This window comes from Athene noctua, chromosome 13 (assembly GCF_965140245.1).
Source record: "Athene noctua chromosome 13, bAthNoc1.hap1.1, whole genome shotgun sequence".
Classification (NCBI taxonomy): domain Eukaryota; kingdom Metazoa; phylum Chordata; class Aves; order Strigiformes; family Strigidae; genus Athene; species Athene noctua.
In genome coordinates, this window is record NC_134049.1 from 2,630,261 (window position 1) to 2,658,100 (window position 27,840).

The 27,840-nt window shown below is 36.9% G+C and overlaps 2 protein-coding genes across 5 annotated transcripts in view; both read left to right on the forward strand.

Annotated features, from left to right (window-relative positions):
• The window catches only part of MYO5C (myosin VC), a 35,519-nt gene extending 9,905 nt beyond the window's left edge, over positions 1–25,614 (forward strand). For 2 of the 4 annotated variants that reach the window (XM_074917358.1, XM_074917361.1), the window contains 30 exons: positions 228–368; positions 1,376–1,501; positions 2,128–2,211; positions 3,109–3,243; positions 3,586–3,683; positions 5,174–5,260; positions 5,345–5,456; positions 6,399–6,610; positions 7,288–7,453; positions 7,856–8,002; positions 8,635–8,799; positions 9,004–9,097; positions 9,684–9,747; positions 10,932–11,112; positions 11,708–11,801; positions 12,643–12,706; positions 12,795–12,875; positions 13,256–13,436; positions 15,274–15,367; positions 15,966–16,017; positions 16,241–16,406; positions 16,666–16,753; positions 17,474–17,569; positions 18,499–18,653; positions 19,753–19,842; positions 21,102–21,252; positions 21,640–21,922; positions 22,898–23,072; positions 23,564–23,644; positions 23,903–25,614. In XM_074917358.1, coding sequence (XP_074773459.1) covers positions 228–368; positions 1,376–1,501; positions 2,128–2,211; positions 3,109–3,243; positions 3,586–3,683; positions 5,174–5,260; positions 5,345–5,456; positions 6,399–6,610; positions 7,288–7,453; positions 7,856–8,002; positions 8,635–8,799; positions 9,004–9,097; positions 9,684–9,747; positions 10,932–11,112; positions 11,708–11,801; positions 12,643–12,706; positions 12,795–12,875; positions 13,256–13,436; positions 15,274–15,367; positions 15,966–16,017; positions 16,241–16,406; positions 16,666–16,753; positions 17,474–17,569; positions 18,499–18,653; positions 19,753–19,842; positions 21,102–21,252; positions 21,640–21,922; positions 22,898–23,072; positions 23,564–23,644; positions 23,903–24,055 — 3,816 coding nt within the window. In that variant the 3' untranslated portion in view covers positions 24,056–25,614. Of the gene's footprint in view, positions 1–227; positions 369–1,375; positions 1,502–2,127; positions 2,212–3,108; positions 3,244–3,585; positions 3,684–5,173; positions 5,261–5,344; positions 5,457–6,398; positions 6,611–7,287; positions 7,454–7,855; positions 8,003–8,634; positions 8,800–9,003; positions 9,098–9,683; positions 9,748–10,931; positions 11,113–11,707; positions 11,802–12,642; positions 12,707–12,794; positions 12,876–13,255; positions 13,437–15,273; positions 15,369–15,954; positions 16,018–16,240; positions 16,407–16,665; positions 16,754–17,473; positions 17,570–18,498; positions 18,654–19,752; positions 19,843–21,101; positions 21,253–21,639; positions 21,923–22,897; positions 23,073–23,563; positions 23,645–23,902 lie in introns of all 4 variants that reach the window. The other 2 variants (XM_074917359.1, XM_074917360.1) reach the window with 2 other exon arrangements.
• Positions 25,615–27,027: 1,413 nt separating this feature from the next.
• GNB5 (G protein subunit beta 5) overlaps positions 27,028–27,840 on the forward strand; it is a 28,880-nt gene continuing 28,067 nt past the window's right edge. Inside the window, exon 1 of the mRNA XM_074917652.1 lies at positions 27,028–27,128. The gene's annotated coding sequence lies outside the window, so the exon portion shown is untranslated. The remainder of the gene's footprint in view (positions 27,129–27,840) is intronic.

The following is a 27,840-nucleotide window of genomic DNA, read 5'->3' on the forward strand; positions in this document are numbered from 1 at the left end:
AGTAATAGATAAAAATGTGGGTTTTTTGGTATATATACATACATACACACGTATACATAAATGAAAATTTCTGAGTTTATTTTCTTACAAGACAGACATGTAATATAGTACAAAATATATAAATATTTTGGTTTTATGTATACAATCACATGCATTCACACGCACACCTTGTATTTATTTTCTTCCTTAATTGTAACCTTACATTTTCATAATGTTCACATATCTAGCATGTCTTTAAACTGGAACAAGAAGAATATATGAAGGAAGATATCCCATGGACTTTAATAGACTTCTATGACAACCAGCCTGTCATTGACCTTATTGAAGCTAAAATGGGAATTTTAGAACTTCTGGATGAAGAGTGCTTGGTAATTTAAAAATTCTTGTATTTAGAACTCAAAAAAAAATTACATAGATATTTACAAGTTGAGCTTGTAATCCGTATTTTGCCTTTTTAAATGGGAAGTAGAGCATTTTCTTCATAAAAGGAACATTGTTTGGCCTCTATTTGTTAGTCTTAATTGTAAGCCATTTAGTGGATTTTTCTTCTATAAAATTAAGAACCTAAAACTAGAAGCTAACCCAGCAACTAGATTACTTCACTGTGAGGGCAGTGTAGTACTAGACCAGGCTAAGCAGAGGTGCAGTTGGATCCCCATCCTTGGATACTTTCTGGATTTGAGTTCAGTGGCAGCTTGATCTGGTGTTGGTGGTAGTCTTGCTCTGAGCAGGAATTCCAGGGATCTCTTCCACTAACATTTGTACAACTCAGTTATTCCATGTATCACTAATTTTGATACAAAAACCCAATCTTCCTTTCCTTTCTTCTTGTTGAATGCACCAAACCTGCATCTTTGCTTTTTCTTCTTCAATATTACTGTTTTTCTCTCTGTGCTCTCTCCTGACTGTTGCAATTCCCTTAGGCTTCCAAACCTGTTGGTAGCTTTGTCAGTGAAGAACAGAGCAGGGAAAGGTGACCCCTCTTAAAATGGTCTCTAAAAGGTGTTTTGGTGATATTGGCAATTCGTGCTTCTCGGAATCCAAACCATGGAGGAATATGGGAATATTCCCTATCTCATTAGCTTATCTGTTCTTCTGCTCATTAGCATTCTCAGGGATCAGATTGTCCCTGACTGCAGGTAGCATCCTTTTAGGACAAAATGCTGTATGACTCATCAGAGAATTAACTCTAGTCAGCAGATTTGTGGGTTGATATGGCCTTCTTTCTGAAAATGCTACAGGGAGCCACTGGATCATCTGGAAAGACAAAAACTGGTTCTTACCAGGCTTCATAACTCACTGAAGATGCTTTATCAGACAGTATTTATTGCTAGTAAGAGTTTTGTTAAAGAGAATGCCCTTCTCATTTTCACAGCTACCTCATGGAACAGATGAAAACTGGCTTCAAAAGCTGTATAATAATTTTGTCAATAAAAACGCACTCTTTGAAAAGCCAAGGATGTCAAACACATCTTTCATCATTCAACACTTTGCTGATAAGGTAGAGTGTAAACAACCCAGTAGTATTTCACCCTGTTTCTAGCAGTTACTCCTTCCAAAAGAAATGAACTTAGAAAACAGAGGAAATACTAACCACACTTGTTTGGAACTTCTGTAAAATTGATCTTCAATACATAGTACTGTTTACTTATTGGTAATGCTGCCCATAACATGCCATATAAACATAAGAAATGCTTGAGATAATTAATTTGAGAATATAAAAATAAATCATCAAGAGAAAGAGTCAGAAAAAGAATACAATGTGTAAAAGTTAAGATTGCAGTCTGTCTGCATTTAGTCTGTTATTTACATTTCAAATGTAGTATTCCTTTTTTGATATTTTGATTTGAAATCGTAGAATAATGAAGAGAGGAGGAAATAAATTCCTGTTGAAGGCAGAAGGAAATTGCAGTTGATAATAGATGCTGACAGTTTGTCTTGCTTCTGAATTTGCAGTATGCATGTATGTACACTTGCCATAATAAAACTGGAAAAAACAGGGTTTCAGCTGATGTGTTTGAGACTGATAAACAGCTGCTGGCCACCACAGCTTAGAGAGTAAAAATTATTGTTTTGCTAACTGTTCATGTATTGCTGAAAAGTTAATGATTTCACCTGTTTGCACAGGTAGAATATAAATGTGAAGGATTTCTGGAAAAAAACAGGGATACAGTACATGAAGTATTGGTTGAAATCTTGAAAGAGAGCAAGGTTTGTGAACAATCAGTAATGATTAATTTTCTGAATACTTGATTTTACTGGAATTCATTCAGATCTGCTCTAAAAGATATTTTTTCTAATAGTAACATTTTTGTTAATAGGTTGAGTCAATTTAATCTTAATTTTTAATATTCTACAAGTGTGTATTTTTAAGGTCAATACAAGATAGAAAACCACAGTATTCAACTTTTTCATATATGTGCAGTTACTTTGCTAGTTATGTTAGGGGTTTTTTTCCTTAGTATCTCCCTTGAAGAGCATTTTGGAATCCTTGTAACTGAACAATTCACTTTTTTTTTTTTTTTCCTGTAGTCATTACACGTAGCTTTGGTAGGTAGTTTATCATTAACAGCTGCCTTTGTTTATTCTGCAGAAGAGATTAAGAGAATGCCAGGGCAGGGAAAGCATCAGATGTCTTGTGTGTGCCTGCCACTTCCCATCTGCTTGAAGGCCCTTTCCCTTTCACATCTACAGCCTTGAGAGTTCAGGAGTACTATTAAGAAGCTAACTTAATCTGACCAAACCCCATATTCTTAATTTAAATTAAATATTGTGAAAATACAACCTCGAGTGGTCTTATTTTGAACTCTGTTCTGGATTTGTGTCCGTGTTTGCTTATATTGAAGTAACTTTTGCAGGCCTACACAACAGTTGTTGAGTTTTGTCTGTGAGATGTCTAAGTGCTTCACAGTAGACTCAGAATTGTTGCAACTGTTTCTTCAGTTGTTTGTTTGTGGCTTAAAGATCCAATTCCAAGCCTTGCAATACCTGACCTAAGCATGAAGATTGGAGGGGGTTTGCATTTTACATTACGGTAAATGTAATTTTTATTTGGATGTTATTACAGTCGCAAAGTATTTAACTGTGGTTCTTTCACCACACTTCCAGTTTCATCTGTGTGCAGATTCTTTTCGAGACAACCCAGTGTCCATTTCACCTTTCGGTTCAGCTATAAACATCAGATCTGCAAGACCTGTTCTCAAGTCCCCGAACAAACAACTCCGGATGACTGTTGGCAGTAAGGTACTACATAAACATCCTTTCGGGGAAGTGTCCTGGGCAGTCTGAGACTGTGATACTGTATTCTGTTACTCTTCACGGGGGACTATCCAGTTCTCAGTACAGCAAGAGCCAGCCACGGTGCAGTGCTCCAGGCCTGCCTATAAGTAGGTGGGTTTAATTTATATCTAGGAGACTGTTAAGTAGAGCAGGACTCTTAAATTTCTTGCATTTAAAATCTAATCCCTAAGAAAATCTCCCAGTGTCCAGCCAAAACCTAACAAATAATTTAAAAACCTAAGATTTGGCTTTTTACTTAGCTGTAAATGTTTCATTAGCAAAAATATTATGTCTGATATTTTCTAGTTCCGGAGTTCCTTATCTTTACTTATGGTGACACTCAATGCAACCACACCTCATTATGTACGATGCATAAAGCCAAATGATGAGAAGCTGCCTTTTGAGTAAGTATGTTAGTGGTTGAGTTGGTTTATTACCTTTAAAATTAAAAGAGTATTTTTCTATTTTACAGTAGCTACATGTCAGCAAGCTAAATTCTTATTCTTGAACAACTTCCCATACAGAATGTATTTTTCCTTTCAAGATAGCTGAGGTAAAAAAAAAAAAAAGGTTGTTTTACAAAAATATAATAATTCAGTAATGGTTACTGATACCTTAAAAAGTCTTTCTTATCCTGAAATTTTTCAAGTTGGTTATTAGTGTATTTGTCGTAACACTTTTAGGTGAAAGGTTGTCCACCTTTGATTTAAGTTGATGGATGCTTTGTATAGGTGTGTTTACTCTTGTAAAGTGTGGATTAGCACCAGTTTGTATTTAGGGCATAAAAGCCACTGCCATTTTTCTTTGTGAACTTCCCTTTTGCCTGCAGAAATACTTAGCTTTAGAAGTCAGAAGAGGTATGAGCAGTGTTGAACACAGCCTTGGCTTTTCTCCACAATTTTATAGCATTTTAATCTTATAATACAATGCTAGATAGTCTGCATAATTCCTGTGACCAGCTTGGTAACCACTGACTTCCAAGTAGGAGTTAGCTTTGATGCAGCTGTTGATCTGTTTTGTGGGCAGACATGTGGAAGCATTCTAGTTTCAGTTACATAGCTTTCAGCCTGAAGGTAGGGTACTGACAAATGAAATAAAAGCTTTTATCATATCTGAGTTGGAGGCAAGAGGCAAAGTTTGATTCTAAATCAGATTTTTAACGTGTGTTAGCTCATTTTCTTGAAGCCAGACAAAATCTGTCCATGCAAAACACGTTACAAATGACACTAGTGATGTTTTGCTGTCACTGCAGCGAGACCTCATTATTCTCTGTAATAGCAATGAGGGCGGAAATAGCTTGGATAATATAAAAACAGAAGAGTGTACCATAAGTCTGTGAAAAAACAATATAGTTATCTGTCAGCCATGGGGTGTCTTAGCTAGTACTGGATTGACACTGTAGCATAGTGCTCTGTGGGCCTATGAGCTCTGGTCCAGAATTGGAAAGGGTCTTTCCATGCCTTATGTTGATAATATTGAACCCAGATATTCATGAATAACTCCTGGTTTATTCATAATCAGTGTGCTAAAGGTACCTAGAGAGAGTTTCTTCCCAATAGACTGCTGAGGGAATCTATTTCTGTGTATGTTTGTACTGAGAGTGGCATTATTCTTTGCCACTTGCCGATATGAACTGTTGCAGTTAATATTAAAAGGAAGCAGGTCTTTTCTTAGGAGAGAAATACATACAGTCTTCCTTTTGTTTTGAGGAATTAAAACTCAGATACTCCCTATCACATATTTTTAAAAAAACTAAGCGGGACACTGTATAAAAAGTAGGGAACTCTTAATCCTGTTAGGCAGAAATAGAAATCCAGCTAGTAGAATGGTTCTAAATATTATAGCATGCCAAACCCAGTAAAAATGTAAAATATAACTCTGCATGGTTTTTTAGGTTTGATTCAAAAAGAGTTGCTCAACAGCTGCGAGCATGTGGTGTTCTGGAAACTATTCGAATTAGTGCACAGAGCTACCCATCCAGGTAGGGATAGCAGTGGGCCTCTATGTCCAAAAATATTTAGGTGTCTCTTGAATGCATTGCATTTGCTAACTTTTAATTTTCCAGGTGGACTTACATTGAGTTTTTCAGCCGTTACAGCATTCTTATGACCCAGCAGGAACTCTCCATAAATGATAAGAAGCAGATTTGCAAGATTGTTTTGCAGCGGCTGATCCAGGTCGGTTTGTATGCACTCAAATAGCATCTGTATTAATAAAAGGTCTCTTTTGCCAGCAGTAATATCTTGCTCCTCAAATAGGAAAGAGATTTTTGTTATTACTGACTTTCCCGATGAGGAAGGTTGTGTTGCTGTGTTGCCCATAGGCTTGCAAGTCAGTGACCTTGTGTTGTGACACAGTCATGATGAGTCTGTAGGCAGATGATTTAATCTCTCTGTGTTTAATATCTTCACTTAGAAAATGGAAGATATTCTACCTATATTTATAAACCATTGAACGGTAAATGGTGTACATATGTCAAGTATTAGAAGTTTACTCACACAAGAGGGCTTTTGATGGTGGAATGCAGTATATTGGAGAACTGTTCTAAAAATGTACTCTTTTGCATGTTGCTCCTATTTGTTTACATCCAAGTTTGTAGTGATGAGACTGGTCCAAGCCAAGCCAGCAATTCAAGTCAGCTTGTCAGGACTGAGTTCAGGCTCAGGGATATACAAGACCAAACACAGGTGTACTTGCAGCATAGCTCCAGCACAGGCCAAGGGTGAGAGCCTGAGCTAAAAAGCAGGTTCTCCCTTGAGTTCTTGCACAGACAGCAAACTGATTCAAGGCCAGACATGTGTCCTTGAGCTCAAGGAACCAGGCTTGTAGGAGGGGCTGAAGAGGTTGCTTTCAAGACCTTGATGGTAAGTCCAGATACTCCCTTTAATATGAGATCTTTAGGGTGCAATTCTTGGATGTAATTCTGTGGTTCTTTTCCTGCTAAGTGGATTTTCTCCCCATATACTCCTATCTACAAAGAAGGCAGAGAGGATATTCTTAATTTAGCGAGGTCGTGTCATTTCAGAAGAGCTTGACTGAAGTGACAATTTATAAAACGAAGAAGGTGTCTGGTCTACATTAATAAACTACAAAATTATACCTGTTGCTTTCTTTTTCAGGATAATAACCAATATCAGTTTGGGAGAACAAAAATTTTCTTCAGGGCAGGACAGGTTGCTTACTTAGAAAAGCTGCGATCAGATAAGCTGAGACACGCATGCATCGTGATCCAGAAGAGTGTTCGAGGCTGGTTGCAGCGGAAGAAATTCCTTCACATGAAAGAAGCAGCTCTCACAATACAGCAGTATTTCCGGGGCCAGCGGGCTGTACGGTACTTCTGGCTGATCAATGAATTTGCTGTTAGGGTGTGCCTGAAGGGATATAGAAGGTCAAACTAAAACCCAACACTAATTTGGAATTGGTCCTTTTTACGAAGGAGCAATTCAGATTGTATTTCCACTTGATTGTAATTATGGACTTGGAAGTGTTCAAGTTATTCAGCTGATATGAAGAAGGTGCTCTAGCAGATTTCAAATGTTGTCTGCCAGATTGCTGAGAGGCCTGTCTTAAGGTCAGTCCTTAGCTAATGATGCAACTTGTTGACTTGGGCTTAACTGCTTAGCTTTAGAGCCAGAGAAGAAGTCAGGTAGCAAAAAAGGAAAAGCACTTTACAAGGATCTGCAAATTAGTGTGTACAAATCCTTAAGAGGAATTATCCAGCAGAGAAACTGCACCAGCCATTCACAGAGCAGTCTGAGAGGAAGATGGCTTCATGTAGGCTTCAAAATTTTCAGAAAGAGACCATCAGAACAATTGCTCGTGAAGTGGATTTCAAAGATTGCAGATAATATCCTCTCTCTCACATCAATCAAAGAAGCAGCTGTATTTTAGATAGTGGATGCCTGTTTTCAGTATCTTCTTTTCTTTGTGTGTGATTTGACTGACCAAGGGAATGAGCATGAGAAATCTAATGTGACCTAAGTAAACTTTATTGTCTTTTGAATTAAGGCAAACTATAACTGCAAGAACTCTGAAGCAAACATGGGCAGCTATAATTATTCAGAAATACTGTCGGGGTTACCTGGTCCGTAGACTTTGCCAGCTCATCCATGTGGCTGCTGTAACAATTCAGGCTTACACAAGAGGATTTCTAGCAAGAAAAAAATATCGGCAGGTACAACCTATCAAAAATTTTATTTTACTAACTGGAAACAGCTATTGCTCTGTAAGAAAGATGGAGACAAGGGCAGTGATCCCTAATACTTTACCTTTTGCATGTCCAGTTCTCATATCTTCTACTCTATCTTTATATTGTTACTATAAAAATGCTGATAAACCGTAGCTTGGATTTAATCTCTGAGCTACCAAGAACTCTGTCTGGTTTATACTTGATGCAGATCATTTAGTGTGGTTACTACAGTGGTTCAAATGTGTCTACAGTGTGGGTATTCCAGTATTTTGATACTTCCATGAGAAGCATTATCATTACCAGTGTATGTAGATTCACAGAATGTTGCAATTGATGCTGATTGAGCCAGAGATAATTACAGACAGATGTTAATATTTTATTTGAAAGATGCTTGAAGAACACAAGGCTGTGATCCTTCAGAAATATGCCCGTGCGTGGCTTGCCAGGCGCAGATTTCAGAATATTCGGCGGTTTGTATTGAACATCCAGCTTTCATACAGAGTTCAGCAACTGCAGAAAAAGATAGAAGAGCAGGTGAGGGACACCAGTCAATTTATGATTTGTACTAACTTTTTTTTTTGTTGTATCTGCTTTATTCAGATAAATATCATATAAAAATCAATAACTCTCATGTTGACTACAGGTTTACGTGAATTAAAAATATCCGTATTTTGCTTGACAAGACAGGAGAATATCTTAAGAGATATGGTCCTCTAATAAACCACTAGTGTTCTTCCTACATGCAATGTGGAAAGAATTATCTAGGTTTTCCTTATATTTTTGGGTTAGTTGTGCCAATGAAAAGTGTCTGCAATAATTTTATTTTTTTTTCCTAGCTATTTCTTAAGTAGTTCGTCCAGTCTCTGGATGGGGTTATGTGTATTAGGATGAAGGATGTGTGAGATACTGCTGTGGTGCAACATCTTTAGTAAATTTGGGAACCATATTATGTTTATTTTACAGCTTATTTTTGAGAGCCATATCAGCCAAATAATCTTTAAGATGGTAGCTTTAATCTAATTGATGGAAAGAATACTTAGTTGAAATAATCATGACTGATATGGGCTGGGGAGCAGAAATAGGTCAGGTGCTTCCTTCAGAGTTCTATCAAACAGTTTCAGGTGTGCATTTTTCTGTTTTCTTTTACCCTTTCTTGCTCATTGTAGAGTAGAGAAAATCATGGTTTGCTGGAACGATTGACGAGCCTGGCTTCAACTCATATGAATGATATGGATACAATTCAGAAACTCGAATTAGATCTTGAAAAGTTAACTGCTCAGAAGAAAACATATGAAGAGAAGGGGAAAAAATATAAAGAGGACAGTGAACAGGTAAATTTTGGTTACCATCTGGGTGCTTTTAGTTTAAATATTTTTTCAGTTGCATGATTTGAGAGTTACTAAGTAAATTCACCTTTGGTGGGGTGACGGGGAAGGGAGGGAGTCCATATATGCTTGTTAAAATGTAAGACCTTCTGTGACCTATTTCTTCCTCCTTTGTAATTTGTGTATTGTGCTTACTTTTTGTGTGTACAGAAAATCTTAAAACTTGAGAATCAGAATAAAGAATTACAAGAACAGAAAGAGAACTTAGAAATAAAGCTCCAAGAAAAAACTGAGGAAATGAAAGGTACAATAAGTAAAAAGAGTTTTAAAGGTGTTGTAAAGGAGTTACAGTGGGGTAAAGTTGTGAAGTCAGGTTTTCAGCAAAGGTAAATTACTTTTGTTCTAATAAAAGCAACATAAATGCTGAGTTAAGAGTAAATTAAAAGTTGGTCCTAAGCTTCTCTTGCTTAGACTGTGTAGTGAAAATGCTTTTAATTTAATAATTAAATTAAAATTTGTTCTTTCGGTAGCAAAAGCTCTCCTTCTATTATGTTTACTGTCTCATGCACATACTTTCCTTCAAAGTGTTGCTTCATCCTTGGTTCCTTTAATATACTGCTTTAAGAGTCTAATTTCAAAGGACATGGGCAGCACTTGAGATCAAGTATACTTTAGATAAATAACACTTCGGTGTTTCAGAACCTTTTTATTCTACAGCATTACTTGTAAAATGTACTGTGATAACTTTTGGCACTAAAGAGAGGAATTTCAGCCTTAAAATATGTTAAGGATTACATATTAAAACAAAACTTCTCGTTGCACTCATACTGTTTTAATAAATGCACATAATTGCATGAAGGTCTTTGAAATATTGAAATATTTTTTGACAGAGAAAATGGATGACCTCACGAAGCAGCTCTTCATTGATGTACAGAAAGAAGAAAATCAGAGAATGTATGGAATCTGAATTTTATTCCTTTGAAGGAGCATTCGTTTTTTCTCTTTCCCTGCCTTTCTTTCCCCTGCTGTAAACGTATTGTGCTCACATCACTCATGTCAGTGTTCTTGGACATTAATGCTAGTACTGAAGTACTTCGTGACAGTTGAGGAAAAGCACATGCTTCTGGGTCAGTCACATGCAGGAAATTATACCAGAGGCTTGAGACTGTTCTTGCTTTTGCAGTTTCCTGTCTTTTCATGTGTCTTTCTGAAAACTGAAAAGCAACCCTGATCATAATGGTTTTTTTGGAGATATCCTCAGAATTCAGTCAGGACTGGAAAGGCAGCTGATGGCCATACCAGTCAGAATTCCTGTGGAGTGTTAAAGGACAGAATTGAAAGATTAATCTTGAAGAAAAGGCAGTGTTTGTAAAGGACATTTGGGTAAAAATATAGGGGAAAAGCTTTTTTTTTTTTCCCTTTGGTATTTTATTTGCAGTATTGAAAATCCTGTTATTTAGCAATAGATGGTTGTTGCTTTGCAACATGCTTTTCTCAGATCAAGTGTTTATTTCCCAGTAACTTTTCCAGTGTAAGACAGAGAACCTTAGGTGCCAAAAAAATCCTGTTCTCAATCAGCCACCGTTCCTGAAGGTTGGAAGCTGTGTGGTGTTTGAGCTCAGTCTCATTTCAGCTGCAAATAACATCAGACAGTACTAAGAGTACTTCTTAACTAGTTCTTCTACTTTTCCCATTAGCTATTTTTTGTTGGAATCCAGTCCATTCCAGCAGGGACGAGTAGAAAATAGAAAACTTCTTGCAGTGTTTTAGTGAGAACACCACAGGGCTTTCTGTTGCTGTGTCCTTCAGTGCTGACTGTGGCCATAAATGTCGTGGTAGGCTGCTCAGCTAGGCTAACTCTGAGGGAGTTAGAGAATTAGCCTTTAAGTGGTAAAAACTAAGTTTTGCCTTGAATTCAGTCCCAGTATGGGCATTAGATGTAGGGAAATCCAGGGACATTCCCATCCCATTATCATCCAAGTTGTAGATTGATTCTGAGGATGTAGGATAGCATTTTCAGGTAATTATGGTTAATTTACATTTCCTTCAATGAAACATGTCCTTCAAATAAAACCAGAGCCCACTCTCTCAATTACAAATGTAGGAAAATAAAACCACCTTTTTGCTGTTTTGTTTAGGATACTTGAGAAAAATTTCCAAAATCAGAAGCAGGACTATGAAAAGGAGATTGAAATGCTCAAGGAAGAAATTAAGATTCTGAAAGAAGAAAAAACTCAGCTACAACATCAAATTCAGCAAGAAATTGTCATGCAGGATGGCTTGAAAATGGAAGTAGGACAACTTACAAAACAAGCACAGGTAAAATATGACGCATTTCATTTTGGAGTCTTTGCTAGATAAAGCAAGTAGAGGATGTGGGTGTTTTATTTATAGATTATCTTCACTAATTTTTTTGTCTCCAGTGAATTTTTAGAAGAAGTTGTAGTTAATAAGCTGTATTTGATACACCACGATGTTGCACTGTTTTCATGTAGTATACGAGTAAGTTACTGCTCACAGAAAAAAGTGCATGTTTTGAAGAGTAATTGTGTCTGAATATTTGGACATTTAAATGCATGGTTCTTTTTTTTTCTTCCTTTTTCCAAGGAAGTAATTAGTTTCTCAGGGGATTTTTCATAAATGTAGTTTATAAACTAAACCTGAAAAAAGTACTGATGTGTAAAGTCCTGGTTTTTGCCTCCAGGTCAGTTCCATGACACAAACACGTATGTTTTCACTACCTCACACTACTGTTCTGCTCTGATGGCTGAGAACCAGAGACGTTAGGCACAACACATTTTAAGCCTTTTACCATGTGAACTTGTTCTTAATTATAATTATCTTTATGATTTAACCGATACTCATCCCTTGTCATTCACTCCTTGTCTCAGTCTATAATTTTTGTCTGATTCAGAAAATACCCGAGTTGCAAAAAGAAATTGAACTGCTGCAGACACAAAAATTGGATGTTGAAAAGCAGGCCCACTCGCAGAAACGAGAACTGAGGGGTAAGATAATTCACTTACTAGATAATTCAGAGAAATTCCCAGGTACAGTATGAATGAGGTCAGTTTAAATTGATTTCTTCCATGTTAGCTTTGACAAATACCCAAGTTCTCTTTCCCATCCCATAATGATTTCATTCTATTCATACCTTTACTCACAAGGGGAAAAAAAACCCCAACAGGTGAGTTTTACAAAGTGATCATTGAATACTGAGATCTGAAAAAACTCTTGATTTCAGACATTTCTCCTCTGTGTTCAAAAATCAATACTAATAATTTAAACTTCACTCACAGTTTAACAAGTAGCTTGTAGAGACCCAAGACTATGTAAATAATATATTATCTAGCTTTCATTAGTCCTGTCTTTAACCTTAGGTCCCATAAATGTCAAATACACTTAAATAACTTGCTGAGTTGGGTTGTCTTTGGGAAAAGGTACTTAATAAGATGCACTGCTGTTGTGCACTTTGTTCAGTGCTAACAATGTCATAGAGCAAGCCTGTATCTGCAGCATTTAATGTAGTAACCTAGCACTAGATGACAAATCATCTATACAGCTCTAGCAGTTGTCCAGATTCAGAACAGAAAGATGTAACTTTGCATTGAAAGTTTGATCTGTTTAGAAAAAAACAAATGTTGGTGGTATGCCTATCTGGTGCACCTTACATGTCCCGAAGCAGAGCCAAGTACCTCATCACATTCTAGTACTAAATCAGATATATTTACTGAGTTACTAGGAAAGAACCTTGTAGATTTAGGAAGAGTTTGGTTTGATTTTTATAATCAAACTTAATTTGAAATGTGCAGAGAAAATTATTTATGTAATAAACTTTGTTTTTTCCAGAAAAGATGTCAGAAGTTACAAAACAGCTTCTCGAAAGTTATGATTTTGAAGACGTAAGGAGCAGGTAATTTTGTTCTGAGATCTCTTGAAAAAAGCTTAAGAAAAAAAGCTTTTGTTCACCTGCACACTAATCATACTGCCTTGTATTCTAGACTCTCTACGGAGGATTTGGAACACTTAAATGAGGATGGGGAACTGTGGTTTGCTTACGAGGGCTTGAAAAAAGCTACAAGGTTAGTTGAGTTCTTCAGTGTTTTTATAACTCCAAGATGTGATCTAGAAAATAAACAGATCAGTAACTAATTTGACAGTACAATACTGAATATCTGTTTAAGAAATGAACAAACACTGCATTATATGACTGGCTGAGCAGCTTAAAATCAGTTTAACAGACTTCTAGTAAGTCAGTGAGATAAGTGTGTATGTGTCAGCTGGGGAAATGTGTTTCCTCTGAGATAATCATGCATAACTTTCAACTCCTTTAATGCACAGGTGATGTAATGGAATCTCTGTGTGTTAACCACGGTACTTTGTTTTCACTTTGTATTAAACTTGACCCATTCTATCAAGGTCGTACTGCATCTGCCATGTTCTTTCTCCCTTTTTTTAATAGAGTATTGGAAAGTCATTTCCAGTCTCAGAAAGAAATATATGAAAAGGAGATTGAAGGTTTGAACTTTAAAGTTGAACATCTTAGCCAAGATATTAATCATCTACAAAAATTATTTCGAGAGGAAAATGACATAAATGATGGTATTCGACTTGAAGTTAGCAGGCTAACTTCAGAAAACCTGGTAAGATCAAGGTGTCAGACCAAGCAAAGTGTGTTTTTGTTACTTAGCAATACAATCCAATGTGTTTGTGGCACAAAGCCCTCAGTCATGTCCTTGAAATCTCAAGGCTTGAACAAATATGGCCTTTCAGTATTTCAGACTTAATCAAAAGCAGTTTTGTGATACTGTCACTTTCTATGGGTCAGTATTAAAAGCGTGTTCTGGGTCTGTCTGGGATGGAGTAAACTTTCTTTGTAGCAGTCTGTACGGTGCTGTGTTTTGGATTTGTGGGTAAAACAGTATTGATAACAGGGTTTTGGCTGTGGCTGAACAGAGCTTGCACAGTCAAGGCTTTTCTCTTTTTCCTACTCTGCCCCACCTCAGCAAGTTAAACTGGGGCTGGGCAAGAAGCTGGGAGGGCACACAGCCCAGCCAGCCGACCTGAGCTGACCAGGTTGTCCCCTTCCATGTAATGTCATGCTCACATAGGAAAACTGAGGTAGAGGAAGAAGAAAGGGGGTGTTTGGCTTTATCTTGACTTTATCTTAACCCAGATGTTTTCTCACTTATGCTCTTCCTGCTCTCTTCCCTGTTGTGCTGGGGTGCGGGGTGGGGGTGGGAGTGAGCATCTCTGTGGGTGCTGGGCCAGATGGGGTCAACCCACGTCAGCCAACCTCAGTTTTCATTAGACTGAGGCATTCAAGTTGAGAATTTAGTTACTTCATTCTTTTCGTGTCGTCATAGAATAGAAATAAGCATATTTTTTTTCAGAACCCTCTTTAAAGCTCTTTCTGTCTCTCAGGTTGACAAGTTCAGTGAATTAACAGTAAAACACCAAACGCCGGTGGGATTGGTGGTGCTCAGAGATTTGTGCAGTTCCGAGGCTCTCCCCACCAGAGGGCAGCTAAGCATGTCAGGTTGCTAACAAATCGCAGGCAAGGCTTGAGTCTAATTACTACTACTGTGTAAAACCTATCTTCACACAAGGCAGTGCTCTTCCTCCAGAAGACAGCATATACCGTTGTTGTGGTTTAACCCCAGCCAGCAACTAAACACCACGTAGCCACTTGCTCACTCCTCCCTGCCCCTCAGTGGGATGGGGAGAAGAGTCGGAGAAAAAGTGAAACTCGTGGGTTGAGATAAGAATTGATATACCATTTATATACTGAGCATGATGTTTTATGGTATGGAATATCCCTTTGGCTAGTTGGGGTCAGCTGTCCTGGCCAGGCTCCCTCACAGCTTCTTGTACACCTGCTCACTGGCAGAGCCTGGGAAACTGAAAAATCCTTGGCTTAGGATAAGCACTGCTTCGCAACAACTAAAACATCAGTGTGTTATCAACATTATTCTCATACTAAATCCAAAATGCAGCACTGTACCAGCTACTAGGAAGAAAATTAACTCTGTCCCAGCCATATTTTTTTTCTGCTGAGTGAAAAATAACTAAAGAAATATTTTCAAAACAAAGTTACTATAATTGAAAATACGAAGAAAATTTACTTATAATGTTATTTTTAAAAATGCTTTTATAACATATTGAGGTTTTTTTTTTCCCAGTATTAATTGAGCTAAGGATATTAAAGCCACAGTGTCATTTCCTTTAAACTAGAACAGAAGAATGGTAGTACTGGGGCAGTCCAAACATTTTGTTAGCTCACTGTTTTGTTTTTAAGAGTGGCAGCAGCAGCAGATGCCTCCAGAAAAGTTAAGTCAGGCAAGCAGGTAGCAGTACTGCTCCACAGTCTCTTCCCCATCTTTGACTATTTGCAATTGAAGGTCTTCTGGTCATAGGAACTATTGCAGACATCTGAAAAGAAGGACTGTGCTGAAATACACAAATCTTTTTCTCTAAAAGGTTATCCCAGATCTTAGACAGCAAATTTCTGAACTTGAAAATCAAAAATTAGATCTTGAAAACCGTCTTCAAGAACAGGCTGTGAAGTTGAAAGGTAAAGTACTTGTATGGTTCCTAGTCTTTCTGTTGTTTAAGATGACTTCCCTATATTTGAATTTTTAAAAGCTGAAGCAATATTTCATGATAACTTCATTGCCTTATTAATTACTTTCTTGCTAGTGAAATGTAAGGAACACAACAAAAAAAACCATGTTCTATAGTTTATATCTCTGTTATTACTAAAATACATGCAAGTATGTGCACTTTTTTAATCTTTTTTTACCTTTTTGAGATCATTCAGTTCTATGGTTTGGAAACAATCCTAAAAAGTAAAAATGTTTTGGAACTTAAGGCATACTCTATGAGGTGGACTTCAGAGGTTGTTGAAGAAGTCATAGTGGGAGCCAGAGGGAAGAGTTCTTGCTAAATTTGATTGTTTGAAAGTTCTCAATATCTTCTTTGTGGTGTGGAGTAGTCAGATATTTCTCTGCTATATTATCTGGCATGTAATTTGATTTTGTTAGATGAAACAAAATTACGAGTGTAAGAAGACATTTACTGAATACTGGTACAGAACAGAAAGAAAAATTGATTTTATTGTTTTTCTTTTGTTTTGGGCTTTGTTGCTAATTATTACTGAAAAAAAATGAAAGAGATGTCTAATCGGCTGCAATACGAGCTAGAAGGGGATAGAACGCAAAGACGGTAAATGTATTTTTTTTTTCTTTAAATGTAAGAAATGTAGTTGCTATAAGTTGCAGTAACAAAGTCACTTAAACTCTCTTAAGTGGTACTTAAAGTACCACATTCAGTGTTAGATTAGCCTTACAGGCTTGTGTACAGTCAGTAAGTAATGGACACGTATGATACGGATATGCTTTAATGAAAGATGAATAAAATACAGACCTTCTTATCTATCTACTTTTAGAACTAATGAGGCCTGGAATGACGTAGACAAAAAAGAAAAAGAGAGACTGAAAGTCACAACCCGTGAATCTGAGGGACTGAGCAATGGTTTGATGCAAGATGAAATCCAGGATGAATTGCAAAGCAAGATAAAGCAGGAGACAACTCGACTGACAGTGGAAAACATGGTGAGGAAATGAAATCGTCATTAAGAAACTACCTGAAATGCAGGGTAAAAAAAAAAGAAATCATGATGTCGTGGTATGGACAGGATGTTTTCTCAGTTCATTGGGAGAGAAAAAAAGATAGGAAGGTTTCATGCTTCTTCCACCAGATATAAGTAAAAGCACATCACATAGTGCTCTTTAATTGTGGCAATAACACGTAGCAGTAGAAGATATTTTTAAACTGTAGTTGCTCTGAACCCACTGACTTTGATTATTACAGGATCTTGAAGAAAAACTAGACGTGAAAGATAGAATAATAAAAAAATTGGAGGATCAGATCAAAACTCTTACCAAGACTATTGAAAAAGGTAAGATACTGTTATATGGGTGGGGTTTTTAATATCTTTGAACATGTGTGTTTTTGAAGGAAAGGATATTTTAAAAAAAAAAAAAAAAGCTAGGGGTTTGGGCAGGGTTAGAAATTTAAAACCTCAGAAAAAAGTGCCAGGGGAGCCATCAACTGAAATGACATAAAAGCCCTTTCCTGTATTTTTTTTTTTTCCCCAGCTAAATAATAGGCCTAGATATGGGCCTAGACTATACAATAAAGATTAAGCCAGAGGAATAAGGTTCTGTCAACAAAAGTTAATACATACCCTCACACAAACTGTCTCTGAGCCAACAGAATGTTAGTTTTGCATCAGATGAGTAACTCCTCCCATTAGCCTTCAAATGACAGATGGTTCCTGCTGTGGAGTTACTTTGCACAAAGCTCTTCTGTAGCAAGTAATTATTCACTATAAAATACTCCTAAAAACGTTGCAAAGGTGACTAATGTAGAGATGTATTGTTGCTGTTTATTTGTCTTAATGCAAGTAATTCCACTGAATCCAGTGAAACTATTCACATGAATAATATAAATGTTACTTAATTTATAATGCTTGGAAGTGTAACCTAAGAACATTATTGTGAACAGAGCCCATGCTGTGTTTATTACAGAGAAAACCGCTTTTCTTCAATAGTTTGTTCTAACATGAACATTACCTTAGCTGTTTACCTGCAAATAACAGTGCTTTTGTGTTTGGCAGTTGAAGCTCACGTGCCAACTTTGTCCAAAGAGTACATCGGAATGATGGAGTACAAAAAAGAGGATGAAGAAAGGATCATTCAAAATCTGATCCTCGGTATTTTAGTAACACTTTCGATTTTATCAGTAGTCAACATTATTGTGTGTAGAACACTACAGCAAAAACTACAAGGCACCATATTTCACTTATGTTCAAAGCTTCCTTTTCCCCCACTCTCTTACCACCAATACAACTTGGAGGCTCTATACTGCTCTGTTTCTGCTGCCAGACATTTCAGTACAGAAGTGTGAAAATCATTTATCTGACTACATAATGCTGACTCTATTATCTTTCTTATTTATTCACTTATAAAGCTATAAATCTCAAGAGCACATCAGGGACTTGAATTTACTTTCTTCCTGGTCATCTACTAAATCTGTAAGTCAGTGGGCTTATCTCCCTGTGTGATGGATTAGTCTCCTGTCTGTCCTTTCCATATCATTCCCTTCACTGAAAGGAACTGTACTTTCATGTTTCTCTTGTAGAGGAATTTTGTCCTTCCACTGAGTTCTTTTACAACAGCTTTTTGCTTTAGCTTACAATTAATAGTAAACGTGACAAATTTTCTATGTACGTTAGTACCGTTGTTAACAACATCTTCCTTTTCTTCTCGCCTCCTCCAGCCTTGTGAATGTTTATATTTTTTTGAACAAAATGAAGCAATGCCAGAATTTAGTGGGGCCTCCAGTGGCTAGTTAAATGCAGGTTGCTTTTTGAAGTTGTCCTGTCTAGCATAGCCCATGCTGGACCTTAGAATTTGTTACAATCCTTGTCTGCCTCTCTGGAAAGCTTAATTAATAAAATGAATACTCTTATATGAACAATACTGTTACAGAAGTTTTGAGTAACAAGAAATCGATCATTAAATCAGTTATCAAGTGACTGGTCACTGAGGAAATGAACCCCACAGTGCTTGTTTTTTTTCAGAATGATGTGTTGGATTGTTAATTTTTACATAATAAACCTGACAAGTCTCCTTTATGCAGATTTAAAGCCACGTGGAGTTGTAGTTAACATGATACCTGGCCTTCCAGCTCACATTCTGTTCATGTGTGTGCGCTATGCAGATTATCTGAATGATGCTGACATGCTGAAATCTTTCATGAATGTCACCATTGATGGTATCAAACAAGTTGTTAAGGTATGATTTATGTTTGGCTGTATCGTACTGTACGTTTTGATTTTTAATGTATGGTTTACAAGATACGTGCATAGTACCTGAGGAATGCTGACACTTTCATTTGCTAGTATTCCTATAATAGAGTAATAATCATTAGTGACACTCTTTTTGAAGTTTGTAGTAGTAAAGCCTCCAGGTAAGGTTCTACTGTGCTGAATACAGAACTCACAGAATGCATTAACATAAATTACTTTTATCTGAAGAGCTTGTTGGCAAAATCATTTACATTTTACCACGAGTAGGTAATTCGGTGAAGTGCGCCTGTGCTTTCAGCACTCTTAAAAGTCGGATGGACAGAAATTAAAAGTTAGTATGTCTGGCAGCGGGCAGGTATTGGAATTTTCAGAGGTTTTTACACTGCTGTTCTACTAGTGTAATGGTTTTTTTGACATGTCATTTGGTACTGCAGCATTAGTTGCCAGCCAGCTTACAAAATCAAGTTACAAACAAGAGTTATTAGCCTGTTGTCCTACCTGCATAACAAATTGAGCTATGTGAACGCTTTATTATGGTTTTATAATGCAATCAAACACCAGGCATGCTTTATAGCACAGGCAGGAATGGACTGTGGTTGATGCAGTTGAATTTGTTGTATAGAGAATGCCTGTAGTTTGTTCACAGACAAATCCGTACCACAGTTTATCCATTAGAAAAGCTTGTGTTTACTTAGCTAACAAAAATAAAACATCCTTACACATAGTTAGAATTGTGTTTATGTGTAGTTTGGTTTCATTGGTGTGTACAGGTGTTGTTCACAGGTTTTTGCAGGAAGGCCTCCAGTGCGCTGCGACACTATGCATAGCAATGTGTAAAACTGTTTGGTTCAGGCTAATTTATTTAGCTGGTCTGTCATATAAGAAGACTTAAACAATGTTTATCAGATAGAAGATCTCTGCTGTGTGTGTGTTAGCCTGAAAACCAGCATGATTTGTTCAGCTGGCATGTTGCTCCTTCTGCTATAAATAGTCTCTGTTATACCAATTCTGTAATGGACTTTAGTTAATTAAATTAACTTTGTGAGACAATACCATTATAAGATTGCTTTACTTATTATTTTCAGGATCATTCAGAAGACTTTGAGATGTTGTCCTTTTGGCTTTCCAATGCATATTATTTTCTTAACTGTTTGAAGCAGTATAGCGGGGAAGAGGTAGGATTGATTTAATCAAATAATTTCGTTACTTTACCTTTGACAGACTTTAACTGGAATTAAAAAGCTCACCACTGTCCCTTCTAAATATTTACATATTCACATTGCTCTGCAGTGGTGTTACGTGTTGTACACAAATAATAAGACAGTGTAGAACTAATGGATTAAGTGAAGTCAAGGAAGCATTAAAGTGCTGAAGTAAATGAAAGACATGACATGGAAACTGCTACTTAATTTGAACTCTTCCACAGGAGTTTGATGTGAGCTGGATTTCAGAGATCCAGCTACATATATATGTGAAAAACAGTTTTATGATTTTGTAATTGTGACCATTCAGACATGTACTCTACCAAAATAAGGTTACAGATGAAAACCTCAGGAAAGGAGCAAAACAATAAAATTCCTTATTTCACTTGTTTGTTTAAGTTTTATCCTGAGATTCACAATTTTAAAAAATTTTTTCAAATGAAAACTATTACTGTATTTTTTTGCTAGGTTTTATAAACTTAGGTACTGAACTGAAATTGCACAGACACCTAAGAATATAGTCTTCAAGATTAAAGCAAAGAGGTACTGTAAAGCCTTAAGCATCACAGTAACTGTGTACTGTCTAAACAACAATGCTCCCTCTTGTGGTCATATCGATACCCACAAGAGCAGTGAAGAATTGAAAACATTTAAACTTAATTAATAATAGTCTTTTATAATTTAGTTGCAACAGTAGGAAGGGTCTGAATGCAGAATTTAGAGTTTTACTCTATATTTCTAATGAACATTCAAGACCTCGCACAGGTTGGGATTCAGTGTCGACTTTTGAAGTCAGAACTTTCCTAATGTAAAGTCCCCAAATTAGATCCCTTTGCACCAACAAACTGTAATTTATTTTTTTCCAACATAGTTTAAATAACTGCGTTCTGGCTTTTTTTTTTTTTTTTTTTTTTTGGAGGGAGTGGGCCAGGAGGAGTTTGCTTTCTCCTTAAGTGATCCAGGAACTGCTCTGAAATTCATTGAAATCTATGCATGTGCTTGGGGCTTTAGCAGGCTTTAGGAACAGAGTAAATGTCAACATAAACTGGAAAATTAAGTACAGGAAGCGCAGAACTGGAAGCATCCGTTGAAATTAGCTCTAGCTTTGGCTCATTTTGAGGCTGTGTTCAGCTAAAGGTGGAATGAGTTACCCTAATACATACATTACACTGTAGTAACATGATTTATAATTATGTTATGTGATTTCTAATAATTATATTTACAACTTGTAGGAATTTATGAAGTCTAACACTCCACATCAGAATAAAAACTGTTTGAAGCATTTTGATCTCTCGGAATACAGACAGATTCTCAGTGATTTGGCTATTCGTATCTATCACCAATTCATTATTGTAATGGAGAACAACATTCAGCCCATGATTGGTAAGACAGCAGCAATCCAACCAGAGTTAAATGTCGTTTGTGAAGTATGGAGGCAAAGGGGGGGACAGACTTCCTTCTCCCGTTGATTTATATGCATGTGTACCTGCATGTGGTTTTCTGCATATATAAATTCTCCTGAATGGTGTTTTCCCACAGGAAAGACTTTTTCTGGTGTGGGATCATGCTCTGAAACTGATGAACATTCTACAAAAAACAAAGAGGCTTTTTAAAATTTGTGTGCTCCAGAAGCCTTTGTCAGTATCTTGTTTTTCTTGTATCATTTTAACTTTTGAAATATCCTCAAAGTAGGCTTTGTTCCATAATTAGGTTAACTGAAAGTAGCCTTAGGAGTCTTGGTCTTACCAGTTATTTTCTGTTGTGTTTCAGTACCAGGCATGCTGGAATATGAAAGTCTTCAAGGAATTTCTGGCTTGAAACCTACAGGGTTCCGTAAACGTTCTTCTAGTATAGACGACACTGATAGCTACACAATGACCTCTATCCTGCAACAGCTCAGCTATTTTTATAGTACTATGTGCCAGAATGGCTTGGACTCTGAGCTTCTAAAGCAGGCAGTGAAGCAGCTTTTCTTTCTGATTGGAGCCATCACCCTCAACAGTCTCTTCCTCCGCAAGGACATGTGCTCGTGTAGAAAAGGAATGCAGATAAGGTAAAGCCAGTAAAGTTTCAGTAAGTTTGAGAATTAATTTTTAACACTTTCCTGTAACATCCTGTATCTCTAAAGTCACTGGGTATTCTGTAACTGTTCTGCTGGAAGTATCAAGTTATTTTTTACTCTTTTTGAAAAAGGAGTTCTTTGCATTTTGGGCTGAGCTTTCTCAGTATAACATATTACAAATTGTTTTTTCGATGGAAACAGTAACGGAGGAAAAGACAGAGAAGATTACAGTCTGGAGTTTAAAGTCAGACGTGTTTAGGATTCTTTCCATGCTAGTTCACTCATGATGTGCCAAACAGTATTTTTAATACTTTCTTACTGTAGTAAACAGGTGCAGTGTCCCCTGGCTGGCAGACAGACAGAAGCTGACTTGCATTTTTCATTCTCTGTGATGAGAAGGGCACTGAGACAGAGCCTTTGAGGGCGTAGAGTGGGAAGATGCAGTTCATTTGTTCTCCATTAGACAGTCTGCAGACCAAGGTGAAAGAAAATCAGTAAAATCTTGAGCCATCTGGGAATATTACTAGAAGAAAGCTGTTTTAACCTTTAGGTCATCAGTTATAAGCCCAGCCCTGCTTTGTAATGTTCAAAGATTGTTCTCATTTCCTGTACGAGCTCAGTTGTAAATTAATATTTTGAAGACATATAGTACTACAGTGTAATAAGTAATGCCAGTTTATATTAGCAATCTTCTATAAACAACAGCTAAACTAATAACTTGCTTCCCGTTATCCAAGCTTTAAGAAATAAAAAGATAAAAAGAACTGAAATATACAAGTGATTAAATTTACAGATCAACAAGCTATTAATTGTTTGATTTTTATGATCTACAGCTGTCGTTTTTAACTTAGTGTATGATTTTTGAACACTGCATTAGAGGAGCATTTCTTCTTTAGAAGTCTTTAATATAACTTGCTTGTTAGGAGGAACCTGACATTTCTGTTGTCCATTCATGGTTTAACCCAGATGTAATATCAGCTACTTGGAAGAATGGCTTAAGGACAAGAATCTTCAAAGCAGCAATGCCAAAGAAACTTTGGAGCCTCTGTCTCAAGCAGCCTGGCTCCTCCAGGTCAAAAAGATCACAGATGATGACGCCAAGGAAATATGTGAACATTGCACATCTCTTTCTACTGTGCAGGTAATGAGCCATCTGTTTTCTTCTGGCAGCACCAATTGCAGAATCTTAGCTATCTAAAATAATTTGTTGCAAAAAGCTATTGGCCTTTCATTTGATAAAAATAGCATTCCTCAGCATTCCACACCACCACTTGTTAAACTGAATTTTTAACTCCTTATTGTTAGCATTTTAACTGCTCCCGTAGTGAATACTCACCTGCTTTGCTCTAACCATGTTTTTATTCCACAGTGTATTTTCTTTACTTTGTCACAGGGTTTTTTTTTTTGTTGTTGTTTCCCTTAACCAATTCAGCTTTTTCTACATCTCCTTGATCCTGCTGACGTGTCTGGAAATTAATCATAGCAGTTGTCATGTATGTAACAACTCATTAGGTGACCAGTCAAAATTCTCTCAAAATTCTCTCCTATATAAAGATGTCATATTAACGCTTCCTTCCTTCTGTCTTCTCCCTTTTTGTGAAGTACTAAAATAGTCTTTTGTGATTTGAACAGATAGTTAAAATCCTCAACTCATACACTCCGATAGATGATTTTGAGAAAAGAGTGACTCCATCATTTGTTCGTAAAGTCCAGGTAAGAGCTACAGCTGTTATTCCTCACACTCAAGTTACAGGATACTTCATACACAGTTTTTGATGCTACGTAGTCATAGTTGACCTTTACATTGTATTATTACTGAGTTGCTCAGCTTCTAGACATTTGGAACTGATCAAGTCTCCTTAACATCATAGGAAAGCAAGATTTGCAATGGGAAGCGAACAATGTACTGGTTTTGCTTTGATTCTTAATACTTATCCCAATATTTTCTTACCCTCTCTGTTATAATTCCAGGCTATGCTAAACAGTCGTGAGGATGTTCCACAGCTGATGCTCGATACCAAATACCTCTTCCAAGTGACGTTTCCTTTCACCCCCTCTCCACATGCCTTGGAAATGATACAAGTCCCCAGCAGCTTCAAACTTGGCTTTCTCACAAGGGTTTAATAAAACCAATGCATTGGTATTTCCTCAGAGGCTATATAAAGACAGTCAGACTTTTATATCTCCAGCTGATGGGTAGTATGGCAGCTTGCAGTGATTTAAACTGTTAAAAACTTGTTCTTGAGTCAGGACTTAAAAAGCAGGAATAATTTCATCTTGTGATTATTTCCTTCTCTCTTTTCTTATTCTTATACCTTCGTTAACAGTCCTGCAGTGATGACTTTATATCATCAGCTGGACACAAAGCTAACCATACAGCTTTTTAGCCCAAACCTGACAGGAAAAGCACTTATCTGACAAGTTTGCATTGGTGCCCTGTCAGCACCAGTGAGAGGGGGAGACTGCCATGTGATAAATGTTATTATTTTACAATGTTCCTTGCCTTTGCTTCTTGTAACAAGAAATTTTCTTCCCAAGGTAATTCTCCTCATTGCCTTGATATACTGAATCTGGTTTACAGTTGCTTTCACCTTTCTATACTTCTCATACCTTTATTCCTTTCATAAAAGAAATCTTTTATAGCAGTTCCTCCAGAAGGCTGTAGTAGAAGGGAGGAAGATCCTTCCACAATTGTTTAAAAAATCAATATAAATAGCTACATTGAAGCTGGGGAGCTGAGATCAATCTGAGAGAGCTGCTGTTCCGAGCCCCCATTGTAGGAATGCTGGGGTGGCTCCCTGACTGCTTGTGCTGCAGCCCTTCAGCCAGGGGAAGGACTCAGGTGCTCCTGAAGACATTGCAGTTTTGTTCTCTGCAGTGACAAGTTTGGATTTTCATATCAGTCATTATATTAGAAAAGTCAGATATAAAACTCACGTCATGATCCAGGTTTGAATTACAAGCTTGTTTCTCTGAAAAACAGGAATCATGTCCTGGTTTGGCTCCATCTCTCCTGCAGTGTTTCAGAATATACACTGGGTATGCACACATGTGCACATCATCTTTCTTCCTTTCTTTTTTTGCTGGTTTCCTTCTTCCAGACCAGACACTGAGTAGGAGTGAATGCAGCTACTGTGGTCTGGTCTTACTGATAAACCAAGCTTAATTCCTTACATTTCATCTTCATTTCATTTCAACTGCAGGATCCTTAGAAGCAGAAGTGGTCCCCGTTTTGCTTTGTTCAGCCTTCTCCCTGTAGTCAGAATGCCACAGACAGTAACTTTATTGAGTACTGAATCCTGTCAGAACAACTGGAGAAACAGCATTCACCTCATAGAAATTCCTCAGTAAATAAGGCTAGATTTCTAGCTGCCCTATTAGAAATTGTTAATAAAATCAAGTCTTAAATCTCTGAAATATTTAAAGGATTCTAATGAATTTAGTTAATTTAAATAATACGGGGCGGAACAATTGATTTCTTTTTATTATACAGTATTAGTACTGCTTGTTTAATTTCACAGGACAATTTGTAAATATAAAGAAGGAATCATTCTTGCTATTTAGTGTTCTTTGTGTTTACTGTGTACAGTGAAATAGTCATGGTGGTAACCACAGAGATACATGAAGGAAAAATTTTGTGTTTTGTTCAATAAAAATAAAAGCTGTACAAAATATCACAGACATGGGTAGTCTAGTGTCTTGTATTTCACCATAAACATTTATTTAACGGTCCAGTTGCTTTGCTGTGACATTGTGTATCTTCCTGTCAGAATGGTTATGTTGTCCTGGCTCCTCATGCATTTCTGTAAATATTTTAATGCAAGCAAGTTTTGTTGCTGTAATTTGTATATAGCCTTTTTTTTTCTTACAGTTACTGGAGCTGTATGTCTGTTACCTGGGGTGCTGTGAGTAAAATCCCAGCCCGCTCTTACGTCTGCATCACAAAGGAGTGTCAGAGGCATCTATGTCCTTATGGCAAAAATTGTTGATCAAGGAAAATCGTTCTGACAGTTTGATACTTGGTTATTGTGAGAGGTTTGTGTGAGGTATGCTCTTAACACTGTAAGCAAACCATAAAATATATTTTTAAAAGAAAGTTCCAAATGATCAGTGTCTACTGTATGCTCTCAGAAACAGTTTGCTGACATTGTTTTCCACCAGTGTATAGGGACAAAATTCTTGTTTGTTATCTGTAATTCTTCTAAATATAAGGAGCAGTTCTGGTGAAGGCAGATAAATGAAAGAGCCATTACTGAGTTTAACTTCCTTAGAATGATAGTAAAGGAGAAAGCTGTTTCATTCAAATGTGGAATGATGATCCCTCCTGCAGTGGGAGGGCACTGAAATGGCTTATGGAGAGATGTGTGAGATGCTCTTGGCATCTTTGGATGTCTTTAGACAGGTGACTCCTGCAGTTTCTGGGAATAGGACTCAGCAGCAGAAGTGGTCCCTTTCAGTCCTGTGTTCCCATAATATTCTAATTAAAAAGATTAGGACTTCGGCCCAAGTCTCTGCTGGGCTGAGACCCAACATTTTTTCTTTTCTTTTTTTTCTTCATTTTGTCACAGATCGTCTGGACTATCAAATGCATCTAATGGCATGATTTCAGTGACCTCAGTAGAGTCTCAGCAGTAGATGTGACCTTCAGCACTTTCTAAATTTCTCAGACATGTTTTCATAAGTTTCCCCAAAATTTTGTTAGAGTGCAAAAACCCAGAATTTTTAATCTTACAGATTTTAAATTTATTGTCTTAAAACAGGTGAACAGTAAAAACATACCAAGGGAGAACCAGCATGGCCACTAATCAATTTGTTTGACTTTCAAATTTCATTAAGTGTGTGAGAGAAACTTCACAGTGCTGTCAGAATGTCAACTTGATAGTTAAAAAAAAATCAGTTGTCACCTCCTCAGTATGTTTTGGAACCCATTGAAAAATGGCTGCTGTGTGGAACAGGCAGGTAAGGTCTAGTATGCCTGATAGTTTATGTTCTTTATGCTGTGTTCTGGGAGAGGGCAGTTAAAGCCTTTAAACTATAATCATGAGTACATAACTGACCTGAGGTGATACAACTGGAGAGGCTGAGCTTTAAATACCCTTTAAGTAGACTTAATAGGAAGGTTGCCTTTCTACGTTAGCAGTTGCACACGGCTAATTGAGTCATCTTGAGAATCTCCAGGTTCTTGCTATTTGAAAAGGTGAGTAATTTTGAATATTTATCAACAAGATTCATTGTACAGAATTTCTCAGCAAGTAGCATATTTCTTAATGTTTCACCATGCTACTGTTTTTAAATTTCTGCTGTAACTTAAAAAACTTACTAAGTTTGAAAAATTCAGGCTGGAGCATATGAGGTTGTAATCTTTGTAGACCTTTTTGGTTTAAATAGTTTATAAAATAGTATACAAATCCATCATTACCACAAACAATCCCAGGTATATGCTGCTTTTTAATTATTCAGACATTTTTTTGGCTTGTAGCGAGATTTTGTAATATCATCTCATCTGAAGTAAATATGGATAGCAGATATGATTCACCCTGTATGTTACTCCAGCAAATTTATCAAAGATTAATTCTGCCCAGAGTATTTATTCCAAGCCTAATAGATCCTTGTCTAAAGTCTGTAGATCTAGTAATGGTATTTTGTTGAAGATGGCGTTTTTCCCTGTAAAACCTTAATTTTACACTTCTGAAGTTAAAATTTTCCTCCCAAAGTCTAGTTGGCCTAGTGTCTTGAGGCTTCACACATAGTATATAGATCTAAGAATATTATGTCACCCCAGTGGCCCTCAGAATAGCAGGTGATTCAGTTGTAAATGTCCAGTTTTAAGAATGAAGCAGAACTGAGACCTGGCGCCATAGTCACTTTAAAGCCACAAGCAATACTAAAACAGAGAAGCTCCCTGAAAG